The sequence below is a fragment of the Emydura macquarii genome, unplaced genomic scaffold (genome assembly GCF_026122565.2).
Source record: "Emydura macquarii macquarii isolate MOO-44397 ecotype Brisbane River unplaced genomic scaffold, CSIRO-AGI_Emac_v2 contig_1692, whole genome shotgun sequence".
NCBI lineage: Eukaryota > Metazoa > Chordata > Testudines > Chelidae > Emydura > Emydura macquarii.
In genome coordinates, this window is record NW_027131829.1 from 2,380,318 (window position 1) to 2,407,991 (window position 27,674).

Consider the following 27,674-nt stretch of genomic DNA (forward strand, 5'->3'; position numbering starts at 1 on the left):
GTTTGGATCCCCCGTCGGGATTCCAGGGTGCAGACGCTCCCTGCGCTAGACGGGTCCGTGCGATAGACCCGCGCCAGGTCCCGTGTCGGTCTCCGCCCCACGGGGCAGCCTTGGCCCCGGGCTCCCTGTCCGTGCCGTGCGCTGCCCGGGCCCCCAGCGCCAGGGAACACCCACGGGCCCTGCCTCCTGCTTCCACTTCCCTGGGCCGCGGCCGGGCAGCTCCCCTCAGACGGGCGCCCCCAGGGCCTGCCGGACGCGGCTGCTTCCCCTCTGATAAGGGCCCCGGGGGGTTGGGGCTGGGCCTGGCCTGATAAGGGCTGGAGCCGGGGCTGGCTGGGCCGTTCTCTCGGAGGCGCTGCCCAGGGCATCGACGCACAGGAGGGACGGTGCCAGGGCGATGGCTGGAGCCCAGGGACCGTGGCTGGCACTGCCACCGCTCTGGCTCTGGTGCTGGGCCCAGGTGCTGCTGGCTCCCCCGGGGCTGCGGCCGGCCCGAGCCCTCAACTTGCGCTCGGACCGTCCCACCGTCTACACCGGGCCCGCCCGCAGCTACTTCGGCTTCGCCCTGGACTTCGTCCAGGACAGCAAAGGCGGGTGAGTGCCAGGGGCTGGGCCCTGCCCGCCCCACCTGCCCCCACCTGCCCGAGGCAAGCGCGGGAATGTCAGGGGGGGGGGGCGGTGTTGAGCGTGGGAACGGGGGTGAAGGGGTGGGGGATGGGGCGTAAGTTGAGTAGAGTAAATGGGGGACGAGGGCGTGGGATGGGTCAGGAGAGAGGGGAGACGAGGGTGGATTTCTGTTCCCGTCCAAAGCCCCGTAGGGGGTCCAGGCCCCCCCGCGCCCTGCATCCCGCCCCCCCAGGGAACGCCGGTGCGCCGGGAGTTTCTGGCTCTGCCCCTTCTGAGCGAGTCCGGTCGCTCCGGTTTGTGGCCCAAGGGGTGTTTACACCTGGCCAGCAAAGGGTTCAGGACGGCGACTGGCCAGGTGTGGGGCGTTGGCGTGGCCCATTTCTAGCCCCCCTGTGCCCGGGGCCTTGGCAGCACATGCCCGCTGTTGGCACCGCGCCAGCCCCGTCGCTGCCTCTGAGCCCTGGCTCAGCCGGCAAGAGGGGGCGCCCCCCCAGGCTTGCTCCCCGTTGCTCTCCCCCCCCCCCCCCACGCTCACTGCTAGGCTGGGACAATGGCTCCTCCCTCCCCTGCCCCCTCTGCTGGGGCCTCTGCTGCCCCCACACCCTCCCCACGCTCTGCCCCCAGGATCACGCCTGCCTTCCCCTGGCAAACTGCAAGCACACAAATCAGCCCCCCCAGAGTGTGCCCCCCCCCAGCCTTCGCAGCCTCCTGGGCTCCCCCACCCCCGTGGGTCTCCTGCCTTTCATGGGTGTGAAATGCTCCTACACAAAGACCCACACCCGTGTGCGCCAGTGGCACTGCTGCCTCGGTGTGGTGTGTACAAACGCATGCATGTGACGTGTGTGTGTGTCTGTGCATGTGTGTGTGTGATGTGGGCGTGTGTTTGTGCATGTGATGCATGCATGGCTGTGTGCGCACAGGTCTGATGTGTGCCTGCACGTGTGGCATGTGCATGTGTGATGTGTGGGCATGCGTGTAATGTGTGCGTGCACGTGTGTGAGCTGTATGCGTGTAATGTGTGCGTGCCCGCGTGCACGTGTATGAGCTGTGTGTGTGCATGCGTGTAATGTGTGCGTGCACGTGTGTGAGCTGTGTGTGTGCACGCGTGGAATGTGTGTGTGAGCTGCATGCACACGTGTGTGTGGCGTGTGTGCACGTGTCTAACACTAAGCTCCTGCCCTTTCCCTCCTGTGGCTCCCGCTGCTGATGGCGTCCTGGCCGGCCGGGGCTCGTTGGGCTCAGAGCAGTGGCCCCCGGCCCAGGGCCGAGCCCCAGGGCAGGTCGCTCAGTGTCCCAGCAGCTGGGAGGGGTCAGGCGTCCCCGGGGCTGCTCCCAGGCCATGGGATGCCCTGGGGGAGATCAGGGGGGTCCTGGGAGCTGAGGCGGAGCCGGCGCTGTGAGGGTGACGGGACGATCCCAGCTGTGACACTCTGGGGGCTTCGGACAGTCTCTGTCCGAGGCAACGGGCTGCGGGAGGGGGAGCCGAGCTAGCTGACACCCCAAAGCCAGGTGCCCGGAGCCCAGCCCACACCCACCTGCGCCAGGGGCCCTGCCCTGACAGCCGCCCCCCCCCGTGCCCACAGCATGAACCTGGTGGTGGGCGCGCCCCGGGCCAACACCTCACAGCCGGGCGTGGCGGAGGCCGGAGCCGTGTACCTGTGCCCCTGGGCAGCCGGCGGGAGCCAGTGCAGCGTCATCGCGTTTGATCCGAAAGGTGAAGGCGCTCCGGGCGGGCAGAGACGCCCGGCTCCGGGCGGGCAGAGGGGGCGCTGGGGGGGGGAAGGTGGGGGATGGCCCCTCCTGCCATAGGGCAGAGGGAGCACTGGGGGGAAGGCTGTGGGGCGGAGGGTGTGCTAGGGTGTGTGTGTGTGGAGACGGGGGGGTCCAGAGAAGGGCTGCCCCCCCCAGGGCTCAGGGGAAGGAGTGGGGCAGGGTGGAGATTGGAGGGTGGGGCTCTCAGGCGGGGACGGGGTGGGTGGTGGATCTGGGGGGGCACGAGGGAGCTCCCCAGTGTTTGTCGGGGGGCTGCGGCCTGGCCCGCGCTGACCTACCTGCGCCCCCAGGGGACCAGACCAAGACCAGGGGATCCCTGCAGCTGCAGAACTACAAATCTCACCAGTGGTTCGGAGCCTCCGTGAGCAGCTGGAACGGAAACGTTGTGGTGGGTGCCCGGGCGGGCGGGTGATCCGGGGCCCGGCCCGTGCTGCTGACTGTGCCAATGCAGCCTGGCGACCCACCGCTTCGCAGGGTCGGGCTGGGCTGGGAGGCCTTTGGGGGCATCCCGGAGGGCGTGGGAGCGAACGTGCCCTGGCTGCTTGGGGGGGTCCAGTTCTTCTGGTGCTCAGTTACTGTGTGCTGTTAACTTTCTGCCACGCTCTGCCCCAGAGGTGGCTGCATTTCAGTGCTGCGTCTGTCCTGCCCTTAGTGCCGTGGGCGCTGGTGGTTAGTTGTGGGCTGGAGGCCAGGGCAGGGGGAGCTGTGCCCAGTGATGGGAAGTTCCCTCCCCGCCCCGCCCTGGGACCCCAGCAGCACTGGGGGGCAGCGGGGCCTGGCCGGGTGAGGGGCAGGAAGCTGGGTGGCACTGAGTGTCCTGTCGCCCTGCCAGGCCTGCGCCCCCCTGCAGCACTGGAATGCCTTTGAAGGCCAGGCCCAGGCCTCCAAGACGCCCGTGGGCACCTGCTTCGTGGCCACCGAGGGCCTGCGCAGCTTTGTCGAGTACTCGCCCTGCCGCAGCCTCCTCATGACGGCCGCCTACCGGCAGATGAACAACGGTGAGCGATGGCTGGCCCCTGCCCCCCTCGGCCACGCCGGTCCCCTGCCCCCGACGCCCACCCCTCGGCCATGCCGGACCCCCACCCCCGACGCCCACCCTCCCGTGGCCATGGCAATTCCCTGCCCCTGAGGCCGGAGCCCCCCCGGCCCCATGGAGCGTGGCGCTAACGCTGCCCCGCGCCCCTCTCCACAGCCAACGACAAGCGGTACTGCGAGGTCGGCTTCAGTGCTGCCATCACCCAGGTGAGTGTGGCCAGGCGGGGGGGCGGTGCACAGGTGTGTGTGTGTGTCCCTGGCGGTGTGCGTCTGGGTGTTGTGCCCATGGGGTTGTGTGTGCATGGAGGTGTGTGTGTGCACGTACCTGTGGAGGTGTGTGCGCATCCATGGAGGGGGGGTGCGCGTGCCCATGGGGGGCATGCCGGGTGCCCCTGGGGTGTCTCCGGGCGGGCGCTGACTCGGGCTGTGCCGTTCCCTTGCAGGCTGGCAGGCTGGTGCTGGGCGCCCCAGGAGGATACTACTTCGTGGGTAAGGGCTCCCTGGGCCCTGGAGGGATCCGGGGGGCTTTGGGGAGCCCAGTGCCCCTTGGCATGGCTACCACGCCTGTGGTGCCGTGGCAACTGCCCCCTCCTCACCTCAGCTCCCTGGGGGCACCCCGGCTGCCTGTGCCCCGGGGGCAGGGGGCTGGCACCGACCCTGGCCTCCTGCACGGCTCCGAGGCCAGCCCGTCCGAGGGCGTGGGCCTCGTGGGGGCCCGTCGTGGCCGGCTGGGCCTAGGGCCCTGGTGGGGGACGAGCTCCAGACCCCCAACGCTTGGAGCGTTGCCTTCCCGGCAGGGAGCTGCCCGTGGCACGTGGGAAATGCCAGTCAAAGCAGCCCCCCTTGCTCGGTGACCCCCAGCCCTGGAGTTCCCCCCCTCCCACCAGCTGGCTGATCCTGGCCGTTCCCCCAGGGCTGATCTACTCGGCCAATCTGTCGTCGGTCGTGTCCCACATCCCCAGGAGCGCCCTGCTGCGGTCGGTGGCCCCGGAGTGGGTCACAGAGGACGTGTACCAGGACTACGACGACGCCTACCGAGGTGAGCGCAGCCACCCCCAGCAGCCTGCCTGCCTCGCGCCTGGGCATGGCAGAGACCGACCGCCCGCCCCGGGGCGCCCAGGAGGGCATTGGCAGAGGCCAGGTGCCCCGCTCTAACCACCAGGCCCCACTCCCCTCCCAGAACCCGGGAGAGAACCCAGGAGTCCTGGCTCCCAGCCCCCCCCCCACTCTAACCACCAGGCCCCACTCTCCTCCCAGAACCCGGGAGAGAACCCAGGAGTCCTGGCTCCCAGCCCCACCCCCGCTCTAACCACCAGACCCACTCCCCTCCCAGAACCCGGGAGAGAACCCAGGAGTCCTGGCTCCCAGCCCCCCTCCTCTAGCCGCTGGCGGCTCCCCCGTGTGCCAGTCAGGGGCGCTCCAAGGGTTAACCCGCTGCCTCTCTCTGCAGGGTACTCGGTGGCCGTGGGGGAGTTCGACGGGGACCCCGCCACCCCAGGTACGGGGATCTGCTCTGTGCCCCCCCCACCCCAAGGCCGCCAGCTGGGCTCTGTGGGCAACAGTAGAGCGCCCAGCCATGCCCACAGTGACCATCTCAGGGCTGGCAGAAGGGTGGGCCAGGGCACCTCCTCGCCAGCTGCCGCCCCCGGGCAAAGGGAGCCTGTGCCCCCAGCAATGGCTTAGAGCCAGGGAGTCTCTGCCCATCGCGCCCGCCAGCTGGGCACAGCCCTCCAGTCCCAGGGCTGCATCCGATTGTACCCGCCTTCCCATCCCAGCCTTGCCCGGGGCGCCCCATGCCCCCGGCTGCCCGGCTCGCTGCATGGCCAGGGCTGCCTGACGAGGCAGATCTGTGTCACGGCCCAGAGCCGAGCAGGGCTTGGCGGAGCCAGCCAGCGCCAGCCCTGCCCGGAGAGGGGCCACACCTGTCCCTGCACCCCCCCGGCCCCCGTATGCTCCTTTCAGCCCCCCCCCAGGGGGGACTCAGGGGGTGGAGGGCGGGGCTCGCTGTGCCAGAGACGTGGGGACTCTTGTGTTTCCTTCGCAGAGATTGTGGTGGGTGTCCCCAATAAGAGGACGACCTTGGGCGAGGTGAGTGTCGGGGCAGGGCCCAGCCACGTGCTGGCACCATCCCTGCCCAAGCACTGGCTGCTTCCCTGCCTGGTCCAGGAGGTCTGAGTCGGGGGCATTTCCCCCCCTCCCCCCGCTGTGTCCGACTGGGGGCGCAGAGCTCCCAGGGTCCCTGCTCTCATGGGTGTAATTCCTGCCCTGCCCTGCAGGTGGCGCCGCAGGCTCCAGGTTGGGGGGCAGCAGGTTCCTTCCTGCAACCATGGGGGGCCCAGAGACCCCTCAACCCCCAGCGCCCTGTGTTGGGGGGCAAGTGGCTGGGCCGGCCCCTCTGCTGGGCTCCCGGCTCCTCCGCCCGGAACAGGCCCCCCAGGGAGCTGACAGGGAGACACGAGAAGAACAGCCCCACATCTCCCCACTGCCGCGGGGAGCAGCCCCCATCTCCCTCCGGGCTGATTTGTGTCTCCCCACGGCAGGTCGAGATCTTCAGCGTCAGGAAGTCCCTGCAGCTGGTGCAGAGCATCCCGAGTGAGCAGGTACCACCGCCCTCCCCACCCCCCACTGCCCCACACATCCACCCCCCTTCACCACCACCCCCCGGCATCCACCCCCCACCGGTGCCCTCTGCGCCAGCTTTGTGCCTCAGCCCGTGTGGCAGGTGGGTGGCTCGGCCCCGTCTGGCCCCCCTCAGGGTGTTGGGTGGATGGGAGTTGGGGGCCGGGCCGGGGGCTGGATCCCGAGGGGCAGGGCACAGCATCCCCCCAACAGACGGGTGCTAGGCCTCGCAGGCCATCCGGTGGGGCCCTTCCCCCACACTGCCCCAAGGGAGATCCAGCCCCAAAGGGCCCCGCTCCCAGTCCGGGGTCTCCCACTGGGCTCCCCAAAAACTCGGGCTCCCGAATCACCTCGAAAAGTTGGCCCTTGGCTACCAGTCTGTGAGCGAGAGAGGCCCCGGCTGGGACAGGGGCTGCAGGTCGGGGGTGGGGCAGCTCGCCTGGCCCCTGCCTGCGTGGTGCCCGTCTGTACCGCAGCGAGCGTCCGTCCCCCCGCACTGGAAACACGGAAATCCAAGAATCGGCGCAGCGCTGGGGGGCCGCGGGGCTGGGGGGCCATGGGGCTGGGGGCCTGGGCCTGGGCCAGCCCAGCATGGCCCCCACCTTCCCCCCCATGTCTTGCAGCTGGCGTCCTACTTCGGTCACACGGTGGCAGTCGCGGACGTTAACGGCGACGGGTAAGGCGGAGGCTGGCGCGCGCTGGCACTCAGCCAGTCCCCCCCAAGCACGGCCCGGGCGCGGGTCCCCGGAGGCGCAGCGGCGAGGCCCCTTCCCTCAGCTCGCCCGCCCTGGGCACTGGCAGGGGCACCCGGCCCCGTGCGGGAGGGGTGCCGGGATCCAGCCCGGCTCAGGGACCCGGCGCTCCCAGGAGCTTTCCCGCCCCGCTGTGCCCATGCCCGCAGCACCGCCCTGCGGCGCCGGACCCCCGCCCGCCTCCTTCCTTCAGCGCCGGGGCCGGGGGCATCGCCGGGCACTCCCTGGCGCCCCTTGGCCCGGCCCAGAGAGCTGCAGGCACCGCTCGCCCGCCTGGCCTGGCCCCAGGTCGCCAACGGGGCTTGTCCGGCTCCCCACTTCCCCCCACACTGGGCTTCTGCCGCCACCTGGTGCCCACCAGCCTGCACTGCGGCTGGCAAAGCCTGGCGCCGGGGGGGGGGGGCGGGCAGGGGCACCCCAGCTCCCCAAGAGAAGAGCCGGGTTGAGGGGTAACCCCAGCCCCCAGCATAAGGCCCGGCTTGGCCTGGCGGGAACCTGGGGCCTGAGTGGGCGGGGGACAGACAGACGGACAGAGTCCAGGGCGCGGCCACGCCCAGGGGCATCAACCCAAACTAGTGTTAGCCGCACCCCGAGGGCCGGAGACCATCCTCGCCTGCTCTCCCCTCCCACGGCCCCTTGCGGGGGGCAGAGCCCGGAGCGGGACGGGCAGGGCCCCCCCCCCGTGCGTGAGACCTGCCCCCTCTGTCCCCAGGAAGGACGACGTCCTGGTGGGGGCCCCGCTGTACATGGAGCGCCGCGCCGACCGCAAACTCTACGAGGTGGGGCGCGTCTACCTGTACCTGCGGCGCTGGGGGCCCCACCCCTACCACACCCCTTGGCAGACCCTGACTGGCACAGACGTCTATGGCCGCTTCGGCATGTCCATCGCGCCCGTGGGAGACCTGGACCAGGACGGTTACGTCGGTAACGCCCAGCCTGGCGCGGCCCCCGGGATGCCAGCCTGCTAATGCTGCTGGCGAGGGGAGCTGCTCCCTTAGCTCCGTGGGGCAGGGGGTTTGCACAGAAACCCCCCCACGGGATATGAGACTGGGTGGGTCTGGGGCAGGGGGCCAGTCAACCCAAGGCTGACCCCAGGGGAGCTGGCGGGACAGAGTGGGGCGACGGCCAAGCGGCGTCTGTGGGACAGAATCACTGGGAGGTCGGGAGGTGGCAGAGATGCTCTGAGCCCCACTGTGTAGCTGGGGAAACTGAGGCAAAGAGCGATGAGCTGCTCCTGGCCGCAGTCAGTAGCAGAGCCGGGGACGGTCCTGACTCTCAGCCCCTCCCCCTGCTCTAACCCACCAGGCTCCACGCCCCTCCCAGAGCCGGGGATAGAACCCAGGCATCCTGGCTCCCCGCCCTGTCCCCGCTCTAACCACTAGACATGACACCCTGAGCTCTGGATCCCATCCCAGTGCATGTGTAACGTCTGGGGCCGGTCACTGCCCCCGAGGGTGGGATCCTGCCCCCCAACGCAAGGAGCGACTTGGCCCCGAACCAGCCGTGCCCGGTGCTCAGCGGCTCTGGCCGGGCCCGGCTCGTGGGCACCGCCGTGTTTTTCCCCCCAGACGTGGCGGTGGGGGCTCCCTTCGCTGGGAGCGGCCGTGTGCTCATCTTCCGCGGGCAGAGCGAGGGGCTGCAGACGGCCCCGGCCCAGGTCCTGGAAAGCCCCTTCCCCGGCCCTGCCGCCTTCGGCTTCGCTGTGCGGGGAGCCACCGACATCGACGCCAACGGGTACCCGGGTACGGCAGCCCCGGGCACGGGCCCCTCGGGGAGGGAGCTGAGCGTGTTGGGAGGGGGAAGGGGACCCAGCCTCCACCGCCCTCAGTTGCCTCTGGGCCCTCTCCCGTGCCAGGCACTGTTGCCTGCCCTCTGGGCCCCCCTCCCGGGCTGGTCCCTGCCCTCTGGGCCCCCCTCCCATGCCGGGCGCTGTCCCCCGAGAAATGCTGAGCACCCGTCCCTGGCAGGTGGGGCTCTGGGCCCGGCGGGCGGGTGCCACCCTGCTTGCTCCCGCCCATGACCCCTGCCGGCAGCGCTGCCACACGGCTGAGCCTGCAGGAGCTTGTGCCCGCCCCGTGCAGCCCCGCGTGACCCTTGGTTTGTGCCCCCAGATGTGCTGGTCGGGGCGTTCGGGGCTGGCCAGGTGGCCGTGTACAGGTGAGTGCCCGGGGCTGGCTGGGTGGGCGAGTGCCCGGGGCTGGCTGGGTGGGCGAGTGCCCGGGGCTGGCTCTGTGCCTCCCCCCTGGTGCCTGGGCTCCCAGCTGCAGGGCAGGCGGCTGGCACAGACCCAGCTCCTTCTCCCCACACCCTCCCCTTGGCGCGGGCAGGCCCTGCCAGCCTCCACACGGCACCTGTCTCGCCCTGTGGGGATAACAACCTACTGCTGCTGCTGCCTGCCCCACGGAGCGTCTGCTCTGCCAGCGGGCAAGGTCTGTGCCAGCCTTCAAGCCCGGGGGTTGTTGCTCCTCACGGCTGGGCTGGGCCCAGCTCTGACCCCAGGGGAGTCCTTCCTGCCTACCCCAGGGCTGGCACGGCCCTCTCCCTGCCCGCCTGGCCCCTGGCATGTAACAGCCCCAAGGAGCCGCTGCCCCTGGGTTTGACTCGCTTGGTGCCCGCAGAGCCCAGCCCGTGGTGGTGGCCGGGAGCCAGCTGTCTGTGCCCGACGTGCTGAACCCCGAGGAGAAGACGTGCACCGTGCCCGGCTCCAGGACCCTTCTCAGCTGGTGAGCAAAGGGGGACGGGGGGGGGGGCCGCCACAGGTGCTGGGGTGGGGCTGAGGGCCCAGGTGGCTGCCGGGTCTGCCCTGTGCGCCCCTGCCCCACAAATCCCTGGCAAAGGCCTCACCAGCCCGTGTCATTCCCCGCAGCTTCCCTGTCAAGCTGTGCGTCGGCGTCTCAGGGAAGAGCCTCCCGGACACTGTCCGTAAGTGCCAGCGCTGGGGGCCAGGGGGCGGCGTGGGGCTGGGGGCCGGGGGTCAGGGTGTGGCGTGGGTGCCAGGGCTGGTGCCGGGGGCGCTGTGGGGCTGGGTGCCGGGGGCGCTGTGGGGCTGGGGGTCAGGATGTGGCATGAGTGCAAGGGCTGGGTGCTGGGGGCGCTGTGGGGCTGGGGGTCAGGGGGTGGTGTGGGAGCCGGGGGTCCGGGGATGTTGGCATCGGGAACCAGGTGATGAGGGGCACTGGGGCTGCCCCTCCCGCCCTGACCCTCCGCTCCGCAGGGCTGGCGGGCGACCTGCAGCTGGACCGGCTGAAGCCGCGGTCGGGGCGACGGGTAGCCATGCTGGAGACGCGCCAGGCAAACCAGAGCCTGCAGCTGCTGCTGTCGCGGGAGGCGCCGCACGTCTGCCACAGCCTCATGGCCTACCTGCGGGTACGGCAGCACGACGGGCTCGGGGCGGGGGCTGCTCCGTAGCCAGGGCTCCTGCAGGCGTCTCAGGGCGGCTCCTGTCCAGTCCCCTGCTCAGGGCCCCACAGGGTTGGTGCCGGGCCCCAGCTCTCACACAACCAGGCAGCCCTGCAGCCTCCAGGGGAAACTGAGGCACGTCTCGGGGACACAAATATTACCAAGAATTCCCACGTGGTCACTATTCTGTCCTCCTGGCCAGCAGGGAGGTAACTGAGGCCCAGAGCCCGGGCTGCGGCTGCCGGCGGGACGGGGGCTGGGCCGGGGAGGCCCAGCAGGAAGGGTTGACGAGTGTGCCTGGGCTGAGAGCTGCAGGGGGAGGGAGGGCTGGTCTCCCAGGGCCAGACCCGGGAATCTCCCAGGCCTTCCTCATCGCTCTCTCCCGCTCCAGGACGAGGCTGATTTCAAGGATAAGCTGAGCCCCATCGTCATAAGCCTGACGCTGACCCTAGCGGCTGGGCCGGGCGCTGAAGAGCTGGGGCTGGCGCTGTCTGGGCAGACGGTGGTTCAGGAGCAGGTGTGTCAGCCCAGCGTCCCCCTCACTCCCCACCCGTACCCCGGCTATCCCAGCCCTGGGCTCCCCCCAGCTCTGCCAGTGCCCCTCAATCCTGCCCTGCCCTCTGCCTTCCCTCGCCCACTCTGGGCTCTCCCGGCCCGAGAGGTGCCAGGGCTGGTGCCATTTGGCACCGCTGCGTGTGAGGCTGACCAGCTGCTTTGTGTTCCGCTTCGCCCCCAGACGCGCATCGTGCTGGACTGCGGCGAGGACAACGTCTGCATCCCAGATCTGCGGCTCTCGGCCCACACGTAAGTGCCTCTCCGGGCTACTGCAGGCTCAGGCCGGGATCAAGCCAAGTTCAATCCTCAGGCTGCCGGGCAGGCGCTGGGCACTGGCTGGGGGTCAGGAAGGAATTTCCTTCCCTGGCACCTTGCAGAATTTGGTGCCCTGGGGGCGATTCGGCCGGCAGTGGCAGGACAGGTGGCCGATGGGCCGAGCCAACCAGCCGCTCCCTAGGACTTGGAATGGCCCCTTTGCCATTGGCCCTGGTCCCCTTTTGGGCTGCTTCTGTTGGCTGCCGCGCAGCGTAGGCGGCTCCCACTGGCCCAGCCCTTGATCCCCCTGCGTCAGGCCCGGGCTCAGGCTGCTTCCCTCCGTCTCCCAGGCCCGTGCAGCAGCTGTTCCTGGGCGCTGAGAACCTGGTTCACATCGTGGCCAATGCCACCAACACGGGCGAAGGCGCCTTTGAGGTCGAGCTGCGGGTGCAGCTGCCGCGCGATGCCCACTACCAGAAAGCCACCAGCAACGTCCAGGTACGGGCGGGCTCCCCGTGGCACCTCCCCCTGCGGCAGAGAATCTGGGTGCAGGGATCTGCTTGCCCCTGGGGGCACCGCCACTTGCCGCCGCTCTCCAGCGGCCCCTGGTGATGCCCCACTGCAGGTGCATTCACAGGCCCCCTGGGCGCCTCCATCACCTGGGGCAGACAGGCTCTGCCGCTGCATCTGCCCCGGGTCGTCAGCAGGGTTTGAACCCTGCACCTCCGGCTTCCCCCTCCGCCGCTCCCTTAGCCGGCTGCAGTGGTAGGCTGTTATCCTGCTGGGAACGCTGCACTCACTCTACATGATGTGAAGTGGTCCCGAGCAGGCCGCACCTGGGAGGGGGAGCTCCCCCCACCGGTGTGTCCGGGCCCCGTGTAGCACCATGCTCCCCATCTCCCCTGGTGAATGCCCCCAGCCCTCCCCACTAGCCCCACGGTGACCCTCTGCCTTGCACCCCGCCTGGCCGCAGGGTCTGGAGAAGCTGATCTGTAACCCCAAGAAGGAAAACGAGACGCACGTGGTGATCTGCGAGGTGGGGAACCCCATGAAGAGCGGTGCCAAGGTAGGGGGCAGTTCCTCCCTGCCACATGCGCTGCCCATCGTGGCCACCCCCTCTGGGCTGCCCCTCCCTCGGGTGACGTGCCCCTGGCAGAAGGACCCCCCCCCGTCCAGCTGGTGATAACACACCGGGCTCCCGGTGCCTGGAGCTGCCCGTCGGGGGTGGAGGTAATGCCCTGGTGCCCCGAACTCCTGCCCCACAACTGGGATTGCCCTGGCTTGGCCCCACACTCCAGCCCGGGGCTCCCTGCCCGGACATAGCACGTCCCCTGGGGCGTGTCTGTGGTGCCCGTCACCGTGGCGTCCGCACACCCGGGAGCTGCCCTGGGTCGCTGGGAAGAGGCTTGGCGTGTTTGCCCGGCCAAGGCGTGGCCTGTGCCCGCAGCGTGCTCTCTGGCCAGGCCGACCCCAGCTCCCCGCTCCCCCCGCAGATCGCCGTGGACATGGTGCTCAGCGTCAGTAACCTCGAGGACGCCGGCAACGCCATCGACTTCCAGCTGCAGTTGAGGAGGTGACGGAGCCACCCCCCGGCCCCCCACGTGGAGTGGCGGGGCCTGGCGAGCGCCTGGCTCCCTGAAACGTTGCACCAGCCCCTGCGGGCCCGCCTGGGAAGAGCTCATGGAGGCGGAAGATCCTTTCACCCCCCCTCCTTGTCCTCGCTCACGCCGGGGCAGAGCCAGGGCAGGGGGGCCCAGCTAGATCAGCCTGCTCTGCTCCCGCCCCCCTGCCCCAGGCCCTGAGCCCGGAGCGCGGGAAGGTTCCCGGGGCATGGGCTGTCCCTGGCTTGGGATCACAACGCGCTTTGCGAACGTTACCCCGCGAGGCTCCTGGGAGCTGGGCTGTCTCAGGGCTGGGAGCGGAGGAACCAGGAATAGAACCCAGGAGTCCTGGGGCCCAGGGGCCCACTCGGGCCACTAGCCCGTGCTCCCTCCCAGGACAGGACCAGGACCCAGGAGTCCCCCTCCCCTGCTGTGCCCACTAGCTCCCGTCGCCTCTGCCCGGCTCCTTCCCAGCAGTGCCCCGCGCCCGGCGCCGCGGCTCACCTGCCTTTTCCCCCTCTGTGGTCGCAGCAAGAACAGCCACAACCCCCACAGCAACGTGGAGCAGGTGCAGATCCCCATCAAGGCGGCGGCGCAGCTAGACCTGCGAGGGTGAGCGGGCAGCGGTCCCGGGGCATGGGGTGGGCATACGGGTCCTGGTGCCCTGGGGGGGGGGTTCCCTGGCGCGGCTGGGACACGGGGCGTGGCAGGATGGGCCGTGGCTGAGCCTGCCTGGTCTGGCACGTGGGGCCCATGCGGTGGTACTGTCTGTGCGCCCCCTTCAGTGCCAGCCGGTGCCCTCCAGCTGCCCGTCTGGGCTGGGGTCCACGCCGCGTGTGTGTGGGGGGGGGACGAGCAGGTGCCCGGCGCTCGGAAGGGGGTGTCCTCAGCCTGCCCCCCTTGGCTCCCGCAGGAACTCGCTGCCAGCCACCGTGGTGCTGCCCCTGGAGGGCTCGGCGCAGCTGGAGGGGCCCGGGCCCAAGGTGGAACACGTCTACCAGGTACGGTCCCACAGCGTGGGGGGGCCTCCTTCCCCCCAGTGACCCCCAGTCCTGCCCCCCTGAGTGGCCCTGCCGGAGGCACCCACAGCCAGGCCCCACCGCCCATGGCAGCAAGTTACAACACCGGCCCCTGGGGCAAACGCTGCCCCTGCCCCGCTGGTGCCTGGGGTGGCCCGGGGGCACCTGGCTTCGAGGGCCGGCAAAGGGGCTGGGCTTGTGGGGGGCGACCAGGCTCAGCCAGGGATGCAGAAGGGCAGCGGAAGCCGGGCAGGCAGGTGGGGGAGCTGGCGGCCAGGCTGGGTTTGTGCCCAGCCAGCGCAGAGCAGAGCCTGGCACCGGGGCCCTGGCACCACCGTGCCCCACGGAGCCAGCTGGGAACAGGCTGCTCAAAGAGCCTCCCCCACGCCCGGCCGGCCTGACTCCAAGTGTCAGCCTCCTGCACACACACCCCTCCTCACACACACTGGTGCACACCGCACACATGCACTGCTACACACACCCACGTGCATTGGTACGCACACACGCGCTGGTACACACCCAGGCTGGTTGACACCCACACGTGCTGTTACACTCACACATGCACTGGTTCACCTACACACACGTGCTGACACACCCCCCCACGCACACACACTCATGCGCTTGCGCACATGCTCTGAACCATCCTGCCCTCGCATGCACCCGCTGGCACTGTCAGTGCTGGGGCAGTGGCCCGGGCACGCCCCCTTTCCCTGGCTGTCCCGTCACGAGCCATCCTCACCGCTCGGCCGCACGCCCCCCCCAGGGCATGTTATTTACAGCAGCTTCGTGTCCCGGCCCTGTAAAGCTTTTCCCAAGCAGCAGCATCGCCCAGCCAGCCCCAGGTGTGGAGGGGAGGGAGGAAGGTGTCACCCCGCTGGGACCCTGGGCGTCCAGACCCCCCCTTCCTTCTCCCAGTTCACAGCCCCCAGTGACGCGCTGGCTGCCCTTGATAACCGGTTCATCGTCCTGCCCTGCACATTTCTCTGCCCCGCCCATGCAGGCTGTTCACGAAGTGCCCAGCACAGCACGCCAGCCCTAGGCTGCGCCCACTCAGCACGGGGGCGAGAAGGCAGTATTTGCCGCCGGGGGGGGGGGCAGCTGTGGTGTAGACAGAGCTCAGCCCCCAGGGGAGGTCATGGCACAAGCTCCCTCAGCAAGGGCTGTTAAGCAAAACAAGCTGTCCTGGGACAAGAGGGAAGGTCGCTCCTGGCTCAGTGACTGGTTCAGAACAGGAAAGAAAGGGTAGGAATAAATGGTCCGTTTTCAGAACGGAGAGAGGTAAATTGCAGGGTCCCCCAGGGGTCTGTACTGGGACCATAGAATCACAGACTCATAGAAGATGAGGGTTGGAAGGGACCCCAGGAGGTATCTAGTCCAACCCCCTGCTCAAAGCAGGACCAACCCCAGCTAAACCATCCCAGCCAGGCTTTATCAGGCCGGGCCTTAAAAACCTCTAACAATGGAGATGCCACCACCTCCCTAGGTAACCCATTCCAGTGCTTCACCACCCGCCTAGGGAAAAACCTTTTCCTAATGTCCAACCTAGACCTTCCCCCACTGCAACTAGAGACCGTTGCTCCTTGTTCTGTCATCTGCCACCACCGAGAATAGCCTAGCCCCATCCTCCCTGGAACCCCCTTTCCGGTAGTTAAAGGCTGCTATCAAATCCCCCCTCACTCTTCTCTTCTGCAGACTAAACAAGCCTACTTCCCTCAGCCTCTCCTCATACGTCTTGTGCTCCAGCCCCCTAATCATTATTGTTACCCTTCGCTGGACTCTCTCCAACTTGTTCACATCCTTCCTGTAGTGGGGGCCCCATAACTGGACACAATACTCCAAATGTGGCCTTACCAAGGCTGTTCACCTTAGTCTAGAAAAAGAGGTAAACAGTGAGATGGCAAAATTTGCAGATGATACAAAATTACTCAAGACAGTTAAGTCCAAAGCAGACTGCGCAGAGTCACAAAGGGATCTGACAGAACTGGGTGACTGGGCAACGAAACGGCAGATGAAATTCAGTGCTGATAAATGCAAAGTGCTGCACATTAGGAAACATAATCCCAACTAAACATATAAAACGACAGGGTCTAAATTAGCGGTTACCGCTCAAGCAAGAGATCTTGGAGTCATTGTGGTTAGTTCTCTGACAACAGCCACTCCATGTGCAGCGGCAGGCAAAAAAACGACCAGAATGTTGGGAATCATTAGGAAATGGAGAGATGATGACAGAAGATATCACAGTGCCGCTATATAAAATCTTGACTGGTGTGGAGAAAGTGAATAGGGAAATGTTATTTACTCCTTCTCATAACACACAAACCAGGGGTCACCTAATGACATGACTAGGCAGCAGGTTTGAAACAAACAGAAGGAAGTATTTCTTCACCGGACGCACAGTCAACCTGTGGAACTCACTGCCAGGGGACGTTGTGAAGGCCAAAAGTATAGCAGGGTTCAGAGAAGAAGGAGATAAGTGAATGGAGGACAGCTCCATCAGTGGCTGTTAGCCAAGCCAGTCAGGGACGCAACCCCAGGCTCTGGGTGTCCCTAAACCTCAGGCGGCCAGAAGCTGACCCTGGATGATGAGACAGATCACTCACTAATTGCCCTGTTCTGTTTATTCCCCGGGAGCCTCTCTGGCCACAGTCAGAGACAGGATCCTGGACTAGACAGAAAATGGCTCTGACCCAGTGTGGCCGATCTTACGTCTACACAGCAAACCCTCTACTCCCCCCCAAACCCACGCAGCAGCGAGTCTGAGTCTGAGTCAACTGACTCCAGCACGTGCTATGGGGCTAAAGAGGGTCGTGGATGTTCCCGCTCTGAGCTCACCCCTTCGCTGGATTTCACAGCCCAGGCTCCAGCTCCGCCCCAACGGCTACACTGCTACTTTCGGCCCAGAGCCTGATCTGGGCTCTGCGGCTCGCTGCCAAGGGGTTGTTTTGCAGTGTAGACGCCCCCAACTCGGGTGGGGAAGGACCCCATTAGAGAAGGAGGAGGCAATCCTTCCTCGACTCCTGGCTCCCCTGCAGTGTTCCCCCCTTTTACCGCTCGCTGCAGGGCTGTGGCTGGGGGAGCCATGTCCATACCCCGTCCACACTGCGCACCCCCCTCCGCCCCTGGCTCTCCAATGCCCTCCCCCCGCTCCCAGCCATTCGTAGCTCCCCGGGCACACGCTGCGCAGAGCTGAGCAAACAGGTGTTTCAGGGTTGCACAAAGGGCTGCGAAACACTGACACGGCACAGGCACGGCATGGCTGGGACCCCCCCACCCCACACTCCAGCGCAGCCCCCCCCCCCCCACTCCCTGACCAGCCTGAATCCTCTCTCGTCCCTTCCCCTCTCCTCTCTGAAGCTGCACAACCAGGGCCCGGGCACCGTGAGCCGGGTGGAGCTGCAGGTGGAGTTCCCGAGCCAGCTCGACGACGACTTCCTGCTGTACATGTTGGAGCTCAGCACGGAGGGGAAGATCAACTGCTCCAGCCCCACGGGGCTCAACCCTCTGGGGGTAGGAGCGGGGATCCCGCCCGGGCAAGCCGCTGCACCAGGGGTGGGGGGGTGACGGTCCCAGCCAGGCCATGGGCTCCAGCACTAGCAGAGAGGCCCCTCGCCGCTCTCGGCCACCCCAGCTTCCAGATCTGTTGTCAGGCGCCTGCCCCTCCACGAGCCACAGTGGGGGCAGCGCAGGCTGCGTGGGGCCCAAAGGGAGGTGGGGACAGATGAGCTGGAGCGTGTGGCCAGAATGCACCTGCCAGGCTCTGGTGCAGGATCTGCCCTGGGACGGTCCCAGGCGCCAGCAGGCAAAGCGGCTCCAATCTCACACTCCCAGCCAGCCGCCAGCCCATAAGGCCGAGATGTGGAGCTGGCAGAGCCATCCTGTCCCCACTGTGCCACGGGGGAGAGCCCTGAGTGGAGCTGGTCGGAGGTTTGTGATGAAGCCGAGTTTAGATGGCAAATGCTGATTTGTTGGAGGCAGTGTTTCCACAGAAAGCTGGTGGATTCCCAGTGGGTTGGTAAGGAGCCCAGGCTTGGCAGTCCTGCAGTAGCCCTGCCAGGTGGACTAGCCCCAGAACGGGGGAGCCCCGGGGTCCCCAGCCCTGGGGCAGTCCATGTGGCAGCTGCTGAGAGAAATAGATGGACATGAGTCTTGTCACTTTCCCTGCTGCTCACCTCTGAACAGCAGCTGTGAAACTGACAACTGGCCTGTCAGTTTCAGTCAGGGGCTGCGGTTGGGGAGCAGATTTTGGTTTGGAAACCCAGCACTGGCATTTTTTAGCAACTAGCAATTTGCAGTTTGAGGGAAATTTCCAAATATCAAAAATCCCCATGAACTGGAAATCCCGCATTTCGCCCAGCTCAGGTGCCACTGGGCCGCTTCCGGTGGGTCTTCCCAGGCCGGGGGGGGGTGTGTGTGTGTGTGTGTGTGTGTGTGTGTGCTGGGGCAGAGGGGGACCGAGAAATCCCAGAGCTGGCTTTGCATGGAGGCAAGTCCATAGGGTCCATCGCCATGTCACTGGGATGCAGAGATGAGGCTGTGTCTCCTCTCATTCCAGCTGGAGATCTGGAAGCCCACGGTCCCCCCTGACCACAACGCGAGCTACCTGCTGTCCCACCGACGGGAGAGACGGGAGGTGGACAAGGCTGAGCCAGGCCCAGCCACTCTGAGGGAGCCCACCCTGGTGGTAAGCAAGGAGAAGGGGGTGTCTCTGCCAGGAGATCCTGCCCCAGCGGGTGCCTGCCCGGCCCAGGGCTGTGCAGAGACAATCACGAGAGGCGTGGGTGTAGGTCAGAGGGCAGTTTGGGGCCTGCACCTAGCATGGTTGGGAGACCAGGCAGATGGTGTGGGCAGGAGGGACCGTGCTGTCAGGGGAGACAGCTACGTGTCTGCACCCCCAGCGGCCACGCACCTCAAGGCCAGCTCCGATGCTGGAGCAACATCTGAGATCTCCCTGTTTCAGAGGGGAGGAGGATGTAGATATGGATGGGGACAAGTTAGCTCCCAGCCGCAGGCTCTGGATCTAAACCCTGCAGCTGGCCAGTGGTGCAGAGGCGGGGCTCGTGGTGCAGGGGGCGGGGCCAAGGCACAGGGGGCGGGGTCAGGGGCACAGGGGCGCGGGGCCAGGGGCACAGGGGGCGGGGCCAGGGGCACAACAAGGGGTGAGTCGCTCCATCTTGTCGCAGAACTGCAGCAGCCAGGCCTGTGCCAGCGTGCTATGCAAGGTGGAGATGCTGGAGAAGGAGCAGCGCGCCATGGTGACCGTGCGCTCCGTCGTGTGGATGCAGAGCCTCAGGAAGGTGGGCGCCGTGGCAGTGGCTCCGGTCGGAAACGTGAAAGGTTTTGTCGACTCTATTGCAGACCTGACCCAGTCGAGGCGAGAGTCTGTTGGAAATCTGCTGGCTGTCCAGGGTCCACAGCTCTGCGGCAGGGAGCCTGGGAGCCCTGAGGACCCCAGCTGGAGTCCGGCAGGCAGGCCTGGTTTTCCCAGCCCCAGGCAGTCCCCAAGCCAGGCTTGGCTCAGAACCGCAACCCCTGGTGCCCCGGTTCCTGGTGTGTGAAATTGACGTGCCTGCGTCAGTGCCACTCTGCAGCAGCCAGGCCGGGGGCAGGTGTCCGTCTGGACACGCCCTGCGCTTGGTGTTTCTCGTTTTGGTAAGAAACGCCCAAAACTTCAGCTTTGCTCCAGCCCAAAACTAATCTCCCCCCGCCCCCGATTTTTGCAGTTTGGCTCCCAGGCCAAAAAATCAACGATTTGCTCCGCTCAGAGCCCTCATATGAGCAGGGTCTCCCTGCTCGCCCGGCCCCATCAGGGGAAGTAGGATCCATCTACCTATCCGCCTGCCTCCCCCCCCCAGGGTGAGTGGGGTCCCCTCCAGGCTGAACATGCTGCCTGAGCACAGCAGGGCCCCCCAGTACCGCTCCAAGGCTGCACAGGACATTAGTCCACCTCGGCCCAGTGTTTACAGGCCATGGAATTCCAGGTGATCGGGTTTGGGCGGCCGTCTCAGTCCAGAGGGCCCCGGAACTGTGCTGGAGGCTCCCTGGACTGAGGGGGGAGCAGAATGGGCCCTCGAGGTTTGTCCCAGGAAGCGGATGCCTCTGGGACCGGTGCCCGCTGCTGGCATGTGAGCCCCGCCCGGCAGTACGGCTCCCCGAGCTCTGGCCCTCTGGGAATCGCAGAGCCAGACGTGCTGCACACACCTGCTTTGTCAGGGGCCCTGGGGTGGAGGCTGGCAGCGGGGGAAACTGAGTCACCGAGCAGTGACAGGCCGGGTTTTCAGGAACGCTGGCACCCATCGTTCCGGCTGCTGGTACCTGGCAGGTCCCAAGGACCAGGTTTAGGTGACTGGCCCATGCTCACACAGCGAGTCTGTTGCCGAGCTGGGGATAGAACCCAGGAGTCCGGGCTCCCTGCTGCAATATCATGCAGCAGGGCAGGATGCGCTGGGCAGCAGCTCTGGGGGAGCGAGTCCCCTGGTGCTTGGAGATGCCCCGTCATCTCCCTTTGGATTGGCAGAGGCCTGGCTGCCCGGCTTCCCTTGCACAGCATGGCACAGGGCATTGGAGGCTGGTGGAGTCACAGCCCTGCTCCAGTGTCAGCCCACCCCAGAGCCAGCTGCCTCCTGGGCCCAGCACCGAACTGCCGTGGCGGGCATTCAGCCCCTCGCAGGCACTCAGTCACGGCAGGCCTGGGCAGGTCCCTGGCACGCCAGCCTTGCCAGTGACCGATGGGCCACTCCTGCTGCCCCCCGGGGCTCTCTCCTGCACAGCGGCCCCTGGACCAGTTCATCATCCAGTCGCGGGCCTGGTTCAACGTCTCCGCCATGCCCTACCGGATCCAGCCCGAAGTGCTGCCCAGCGGACATGCCACGGTATGGCCTGGGGGGAGGATGGGTTGCCGGAGGCCGGGGGGGCATGGCCAGTGGGAGGAGCCACTGGTGGCCCCCTGCTCTGGGCTGGGGGATGGGCTGGCCGAGCGCCAGTCTGGCTCAGCTGGGCTGGTTCTGTTAGACCTAGAGCACCCTGCTGGGGCTGACCCTGGGGCCCCGCAGATACCGATTTGCTCTGGTGCCCCTTGCTCCGCACCTGGCTCCTGGCAGCCAGAGACCGAAGGCCGACCAAGAGAGCCACACACCCCAGCACTTGGCAAGGGGGTGCTGTCGGGACGGACCTAGGGCTGGGGCCCCACCCCGAAGACTCATGGGGGAGCTGGCGGTGACGGGGTGGCCCCATGGGCAGGGGGAGCCGAGGTCTCTAAGGCCCAGGGCATGGTGGGCTGGCAGAGAGCATAACTAGCACCTCGGGCTGGACCCGGGGACAAATGAGTGGGGCACAGAGGGCGTGGGCGAGAGCACCCCGTCCTGCGGTCTGCACTGCCTGCAGTTCCCCAGTGCCTGCACCGTGGGGCAGATTGGGGGGTGCCTGGTACCATATTGCATGTGGGGAACGGAGCAGAGACTCTGAGCCACCTGCTAAGCCGGCTGGGGATGGGGGAGCCCAGCCTGTCGTCATGGTAACTGTGGTCATTTGGGCTGGTGGGGCGTCCCCCTTGCAGCCCCTCTCAGGGCCCAGGCCCCTCTTGGCCCCCCGCCTCTCTGCCCCCTCCACAGGGCACTGACATGGCTGTCCCTCCCCAGGCCGACACGGAGGTGGTTCGCATAAGCCCGGATGCGGAGAAGGAGATTCCCACCTGGTGGGTGGTGCTGGCCGGGCTGGCCGGGCTCTTGCTCCTGGCCATCTTCATCTGCGCCATGTGGAAGGTGAGGGCCCGGCGCCAGCTGCCAGCACAGCCATATTAGCCCAGCCGGGGCTGGGCTCCCGGCGTCAGTCAGGCCCAAGGGTCAGAGCAGGGCCAAACCTGGGGCTGGGAGAAGCGGAGGAGTTTGCAGTCAGGCTCCAGGCCAGGGTCGATACCAGGGGTCAAGGTCTGGGTCAAAGCCAGCAGTTAGGAGCAGAGACGGTTGGGGCAGCTGCGGGAGATCCAGGCTGTTTCCTGGGGCGCCCCTTGGGGTTATATAGGGCAGGGAGCCCCTCAGGCTCTGCCTACCAGACCCCCTGAGGCAGGACTGCCTGTGGCCAGTGTCCACAGCGGGTCGTGGGCAGCAGCACGCAAGCTGGTTACAGCTGCTGCCGGGTGACAGCCTGGAGATGACAGCCGCCTGGCAGTCTGGGTTCTAGACCTGCAGGGCTTTACGTTCTACCCCCAGCCTGGTAGGGGTGCCCCCTGCCAGCCTGGGTTTGTTGGGAGGCTGCCACAAGGTTGGGGGCACGGACGTGGGCTCCCGGGATCGCCCATCTGGGCCGCAGCCCTCAGTCGATGAGGCACCAGAGAGAGCCGTGTCTGATTCTGGACTCCAGCGTCTCATGGACCACATACTCCTCACGTCCTTGCACGCTGGAGAGGGCAGGGGTTGAGCCCGGTGAGCGAAAGGGCTGTCAGCGTAGGGATGTAGCGAGGATCACAAAACACTGGGTGTATTTTGAGGGATCTAGGTAACTGAAGCGTCCCGGTCCCTGGGCTGATTGTCTGGCTGCTGGAGTGTGGCCTGAGGCATCGGAGGTCCAGACACGACCGGCTGGTCTGGAGGTTTTGGGCTGAGAGTTACACTTTTTGCCCAGAGGTGAATGCAGGGCCTTCTGGACACTGGCGGTTAGCATACCACTTCCAGTCCTCCTTGGCCTTGTCCAGGTGGGCCTGGAGTTCTTGGACCTTATGGATCTGCTGCATGCCATCAGCGGCTGCAGGATTGGTGGAGTTGATGGGCATGGCTGGGTGGAGATGAGGGTGGAAGCCACAGTCGGCATAGAACTGACTCTGCCTGGGGAGACATGGTCAGCGTTGTGAGCAAACTCTGCGTGTGGTAGGAGGCTTGAGCATTTGTGTGGATGGAAATTCATGAAGCAGTGCAAGTATTGTTCTAATGGCCAAGTCCCTCGCTCGGACTGGCTGTCAGTTTGTGGGCGACAGGCATTGGATGTGTAAGTGCAGGCCACAAGCAAAACCGTGACATGAACTGCGGACCCCGGTCAGTTGTGATGTGCTCTGGGAGCCCATGGAGGCAGATGATATGAGTCACCAGGAGCTGGGCTGTCTCTTCTGCAGAGGGCAGGTGCACAGTGGGGATGTCATGGGCCATTTTTGCCAACTGATCGACCACAATGAGGACTACAGTGTGCCTGTTAGCCATGGGGAACTCAACTATGAAGTCCAGGGTAATGGCTGTGAGGTCTCAGAAGGCAGTCAGGTGTCATAGGGTTTTGAGCACAGCATCTTGGGGCAGGTGCACGTCTCACAGGAATCAACAACCGAGTGCAGTTACGGCAGTGTGCATTCGAGGCCATCGGAAGGAGTGAGCGGCCAAACAGAGAGTCTTGAGGCACCGCAGATGGCCTGCTAGTGGTGAGCCATGATAGAGCCACAGGACCTCTAACTGGTGGGGTGGGAGGATATAATATCCAAGCGGCCCTTGACATAGAGCAAACTGTCCTGGACCTGGTGTTAGCCCTCGCTTGCTATCTTGAGTTCCTTCTCCATAGCTGAGTGGATCAGTGACATGAGGTTCTGGGGAATTATAGCATCCAGAAAGTTCTGCAGCTTAAGAACACATGGAGACAAGCCACATGGGGGGCTCCTGGCTGGTGAGATATTCCCCTTTTCAGGACAAGGCCTCAGCGGTCTTGGTCTGGATTCCCTGGAGGCATGTGATGGTGAAACTGAAGCGTGTAAAGAACAGGGCCCAGCGAAGCTGCCTCTGGTTCAATGCTTTGGGTCGGCAGAGGCACTCTATGTTTTTCTGTTCCGTGTAGACCTGCAGTGGATACCAAGCACCCTCCAGATAGCAGTGCCACTCTTCGAAGGCTACCTTGATGGTTGGAAGCAACTTATATAGAATTTTGTAATTCTGTTTGGCTGGAGTGAGTCTCCATAAATAGCAGGTGCAAGGGTTGAGGTGCTGTTGGGGACCATGTTTTTGAGAAAGCATGGCCCTAATTGCCACATTGGAGGCATCAGTCTTGATGACCAAGGGTCAGGATGGGTCAGAAGGGATCGGGATTGGAGCACTTTTAAAGGTTATCATAAGCCAGTCATATGCTTGTGGGGCCTCCGGAGACCAGGTGGAGGTGGTGTTTTTGCAAAGTACTGTCAATGGGGCAAGGTGGCCTGAAAACCCAGAGCTGATGCATTTATAAAGGTTAGTGAACCTCAGGAAGCATTGCAGGTCCTTCATGTTTTGGAAGAGCACCCAGGTCCATACCGCCCCACCTTCTTGGGATCCATTCCGAGGCCCTTGGGGGACAAGATGTAGCCTAGGAACTCCACTCTTGGTCGAAGCAGCACATTTCCAGCTTTGCATACAGGTCATGTTGGCAGAGCTATTTCAGGACTCAACAGACATGCTGGGCGTGTTTCTCAGGATCCTCAGAGAAGATGAGGTTATCATCTAGGTAGACTGTGCGGTACTGGACTAGAATGTCATGGAAGACTTCGGTCACAAAATGCTGAAATGCTGCAGGGGCGTTTGTAAGGCCAAATGGCATTACCAGGTATTCATAGTGGCTGTACTGGATTCGAAAAGCCATTTTCCACTCATTCCCAGCTTGGATACAAACCAGGTTATAAGCCCCCTATAGGTCGAGTTCTGTGAATACCTGGGCTGATTGCACACAATCCAGTAGTTCTGGGTTGAGTGGAAGCGGTATTGATTCCTGATGGTAACATGATTGAGGGCCAGTAATCTATGCATAGGCGAGGGTTCCACCTTTGTTTTTAACAAGTAGAACTGGGGCCCTGGCAGGAGAGGTAGATGGCCATATGAAGCCCTTGGCTGGATTCTCCTGGAGACAGGAATGCAGATCAGCCAGGTAGGGTTCCAATATCATGTAGATATGGCCAAATGGCTCCTTGGCCCCTGGTTGCAGCTCAATCGGGCAGTCATTATCCCGTAGAGTGGTGCAGTGTGGTGTTGGCATTCTTCTTCTCGAAGATGTCTCCATAGTTGCTGTATTTAGGGGACAGTGCCAAAGTTAACTCTGGTGGTGGTGCCACCTGAACCATGGCCAGGCCCCAGGGACATGTGTCTAGGTTCTGGGGTTTGTCAGATGGTGCCCGTAGGCAGACTTGCTGGCAGATCTTGGAGCAGAAGCTAACCTGGTGCTCATGCCAAAGGGTGTGTGTGTCATTATGAGCCACCAGCCATGAAATGCCAAGGATTATGTGGAAGTGTGGTGAGCAGATTGTCCCAAACTGGAGGATCTCCCGGTGGTCCTGAAAGGCAACTTCCAGAGGCACCATCGCCTGTGTCATTGGCTCCGATGACACCGATGATGGAGTGAGCCATCCGTAGTTTGCACTAGGTTGAGGACAGTCTTTGGTTGAACTGGAATACCCAGGGCTTGGGCTGCAGCAGCATCCATGAAGTTGTCCGCTGCTCAGGAATTGGGGTTCGGTGAGGTTCTCCAGGACACAGAGGCACTGGAGGTTAAGATGCAAGGGGTGCTGGGACATGCCTCGGTGAGGAGTAGGGGGCATTAACTTGCGGCTCACCCAGGCCAACCCTCTCTGCTGGCCACTGGCATGGTCATTTCCTGAACTGCGTCATGCCAGCACTTGGAGTGGGCAAGAACATGGGCAGACCCTCCACAGTAGAAACCCAGCCTGTGTTGGCAATCACGCTCCGCTTCCTCAGGAGCCACATGGTCGGGGATGGGGTCCAGGTTGGCGACAGGTACCAAGGGTTACCGGTCAGGCAGTAACACGGACCCTTTCTTTCCTCACGTCGCTCGCTGAGCCTGTTGTTGATGCATATGACAAGGCTGATGAAGCCATCTCGGTCAGTCGGGGTCCCCCCACACCAGCTAGCTTCTTTTTACACAGCCCCCACAAAAACCGGTAGAGCTGGGCTGCTTCATTCCACTCAGCGTTGGAGACAAGTGACCAAAAGCAGGCGGCGTAGGAGGAGGCCGGTCCCTGCTCCTGCTGGAGTTGGCACAGGGCTGCCTCTGCTGTGCAGACCTGGTGGGGATCAGCAAATATGGTAGAAAACGCCTGGAGGAAGGCATCCCCATGTAAAAGCATCAGGCTTGATCGTTCTAGTAGGGGCGAGGCCCAGTCCAACGCATCTCCATCAGTCCTGCTTTTGCATGGTCAGTGGGGTAGGATGGGGCTGAGTAGAAACAGCAGGTTCCATTGATTACCAACACTCCTGAATGTTTGGTAGTCCCCATTGAGACATCTGGGAGGGGGGCTGGGGAACTGGACCTGGGTGTGCGGCCACAGAGCGTGCCCATAAGGCAGCGTGCTCGTCCTGCAGCTGGGCCGCCCGCTCCCACAGCCTCTTGTTCTCGGCGGCGTGCTGTGCCAGCTGGGCCCGCAGTGCCGCGTTTGCAGCATGCAGCTGGGTGGAGCTTGGCTCTCTGTTGTGAGCTGCGGTAGTTGGGCTCCAAGTGCGGGGATCTCCCCCTGGGAGAGGTTGGCCCCTTCGGGCATCTCCAGTGCCCCCTGGGCATGCTGCTGCCTCCATGTCCCCCCAGGGAAAAGCCTTCACCATAGGTCAGGGTGGTCCAGGCAAACTGTCCGGATCCGGGCAAGGGCAGTCAGGGCCAAGGGTCAGAGCAGGACAAACCTGAGGATGGGAGTGGCAGAGGAGTTCATAGTCAGATTCCAGGCCAGGATCTGCAGTGGGGGCGTTGGGGGGCTGCTCTTGGAGAGGTGTTTGTGGGCATTGGGGGGAGGCACATCATTTGGAAGGTCTGGGGGTCTGGGCCGTTTGGGGGAGCAGGCCATTGGGGGGCTGCTTGGGGGCTGGGCTGTGTGTGGGGTGTCGTGGGGGGCTGAGCTGTTTGGGGGTGTTGCAGGGGGCTGGGCTGTGGGGATGTTGTTGAGGGACTGAGCTGTGGGGGTGTGAGTGTGTGGGGGGGTGTTGTTCAGAGGGCTGGGCTGTGTGGGGGGTTGTTGTAGAGGGGCTGAGCTGTTTGGGGGTGTTGTGGGGGGATCTGGGCCGTTTTCAGGGCCCTGACGTCACTGGTTCCCTCTCTCCCAGATGGGGTTTTTCAAGAGGACCCGGCCGCCCATGGATGATGATGAGGAGGAGGAGCTAACGAGAGATGAGACTGGGGAGCCATGCACAGAGAGGGGCCAGTAGGGGGCGCCCCTCTGGACTGGTCCCCCCATTGTGCTCCCGTCACTGCCTCCTGCCCATCCAGACCCTGCCCAGGACCCCTTCCCTGAGCAGCAAGGACAAGCAGAGCTGATGCCTGCAACAGACAGACAGCTCCTGCCCCCCAGCTCCTCCTGTAATATGCGCCCCCCTGCCCCCACCAGCTGCTGCTCCCATGCCCGAGGGGGTCCCGTCTACAGCCATCTCCTCTCCCCACTGCCACACTCTGCCAAGGGCAGCGATGAGCCCAGGGGCCTGGGCTGGACCCTGCCCTAGGCCGTGTCCTGGTACTGGAGGGACCTGCCTGCCCGCCATGCCATGCAGCTCAGCCCCTGGGAACGCCCTCCCAGCTGGGGTCTCAGTCCTGCCCCCCAGCATTCAGGGGTGTGGGACCACGGGGGGGGCTGAGACAGCGTCACAGAGGCAAAGGAAAAAGGCATCCCTGAGCCCAGAGCTGGCAGAGACCAGGAGAGACCAAGGGGCCCCTGAGGTGTGGCAGGGAATTGACGAGGTGACAGATCCACCCCCCCCCATGCTGCAGAGGAAGGTGGAAAACCCCCAGGGTCCCTGCCCATCTGCCCTGGGGGAAATTCCTTCCTGACCCCAAACCTGGCAGACCAGCTGGACCTGGAGCCGGTGCCCTGAGCAAGGCAGCTGGCGCCCCAGCACGCCTCTCCTTAGAGCCGCACGGCCATTTCCACCCCTGGCAGATGCTCAATCAGCCCTAGGGGAGTCAAATAGCAGACGAGGCCCCACCCATGGAAGGCAGAGCCCCACGCCCCCAGCTGCCCTCTTTGGGGAGCCAGGGGGGCCTCTCCCATCCCCCCACCCACTGCTCCTACATCACAGGCCCTGTTCCTGGGGAGCGGGGAATTATCGCCTCCC

The 27,674-nt window shown here is 65.1% G+C and overlaps 1 protein-coding gene across 1 annotated transcript; it reads left to right on the forward strand.

The window, feature by feature from the left end:
• The first annotated feature begins 397 nt into the window (after positions 1-397).
• ITGA2B (integrin subunit alpha 2b) lies at positions 398-27,674 on the forward strand. The gene is made up of 30 exons (XM_067556271.1): positions 398-594; positions 2,211-2,341; positions 2,691-2,788; positions 3,233-3,398; positions 3,593-3,642; positions 3,879-3,924; positions 4,349-4,474; positions 4,886-4,933; positions 5,480-5,523; positions 5,976-6,035; positions 6,678-6,730; positions 7,519-7,730; positions 8,375-8,548; positions 8,918-8,963; positions 9,425-9,529; positions 9,673-9,728; positions 10,021-10,172; positions 10,597-10,722; positions 10,942-11,009; positions 11,366-11,513; positions 11,989-12,081; positions 12,509-12,588; positions 13,148-13,228; positions 13,530-13,617; positions 16,990-17,142; positions 18,188-18,316; positions 18,816-18,929; positions 20,403-20,504; positions 21,270-21,392; positions 26,673-27,674. The coding sequence occupies exons 1-30, from the start codon at positions 398-400 to the stop codon at positions 26,772-26,774; spliced, it is 3,171 nt and encodes a 1,056-aa protein (XP_067412372.1). The 3' UTR covers positions 26,775-27,674.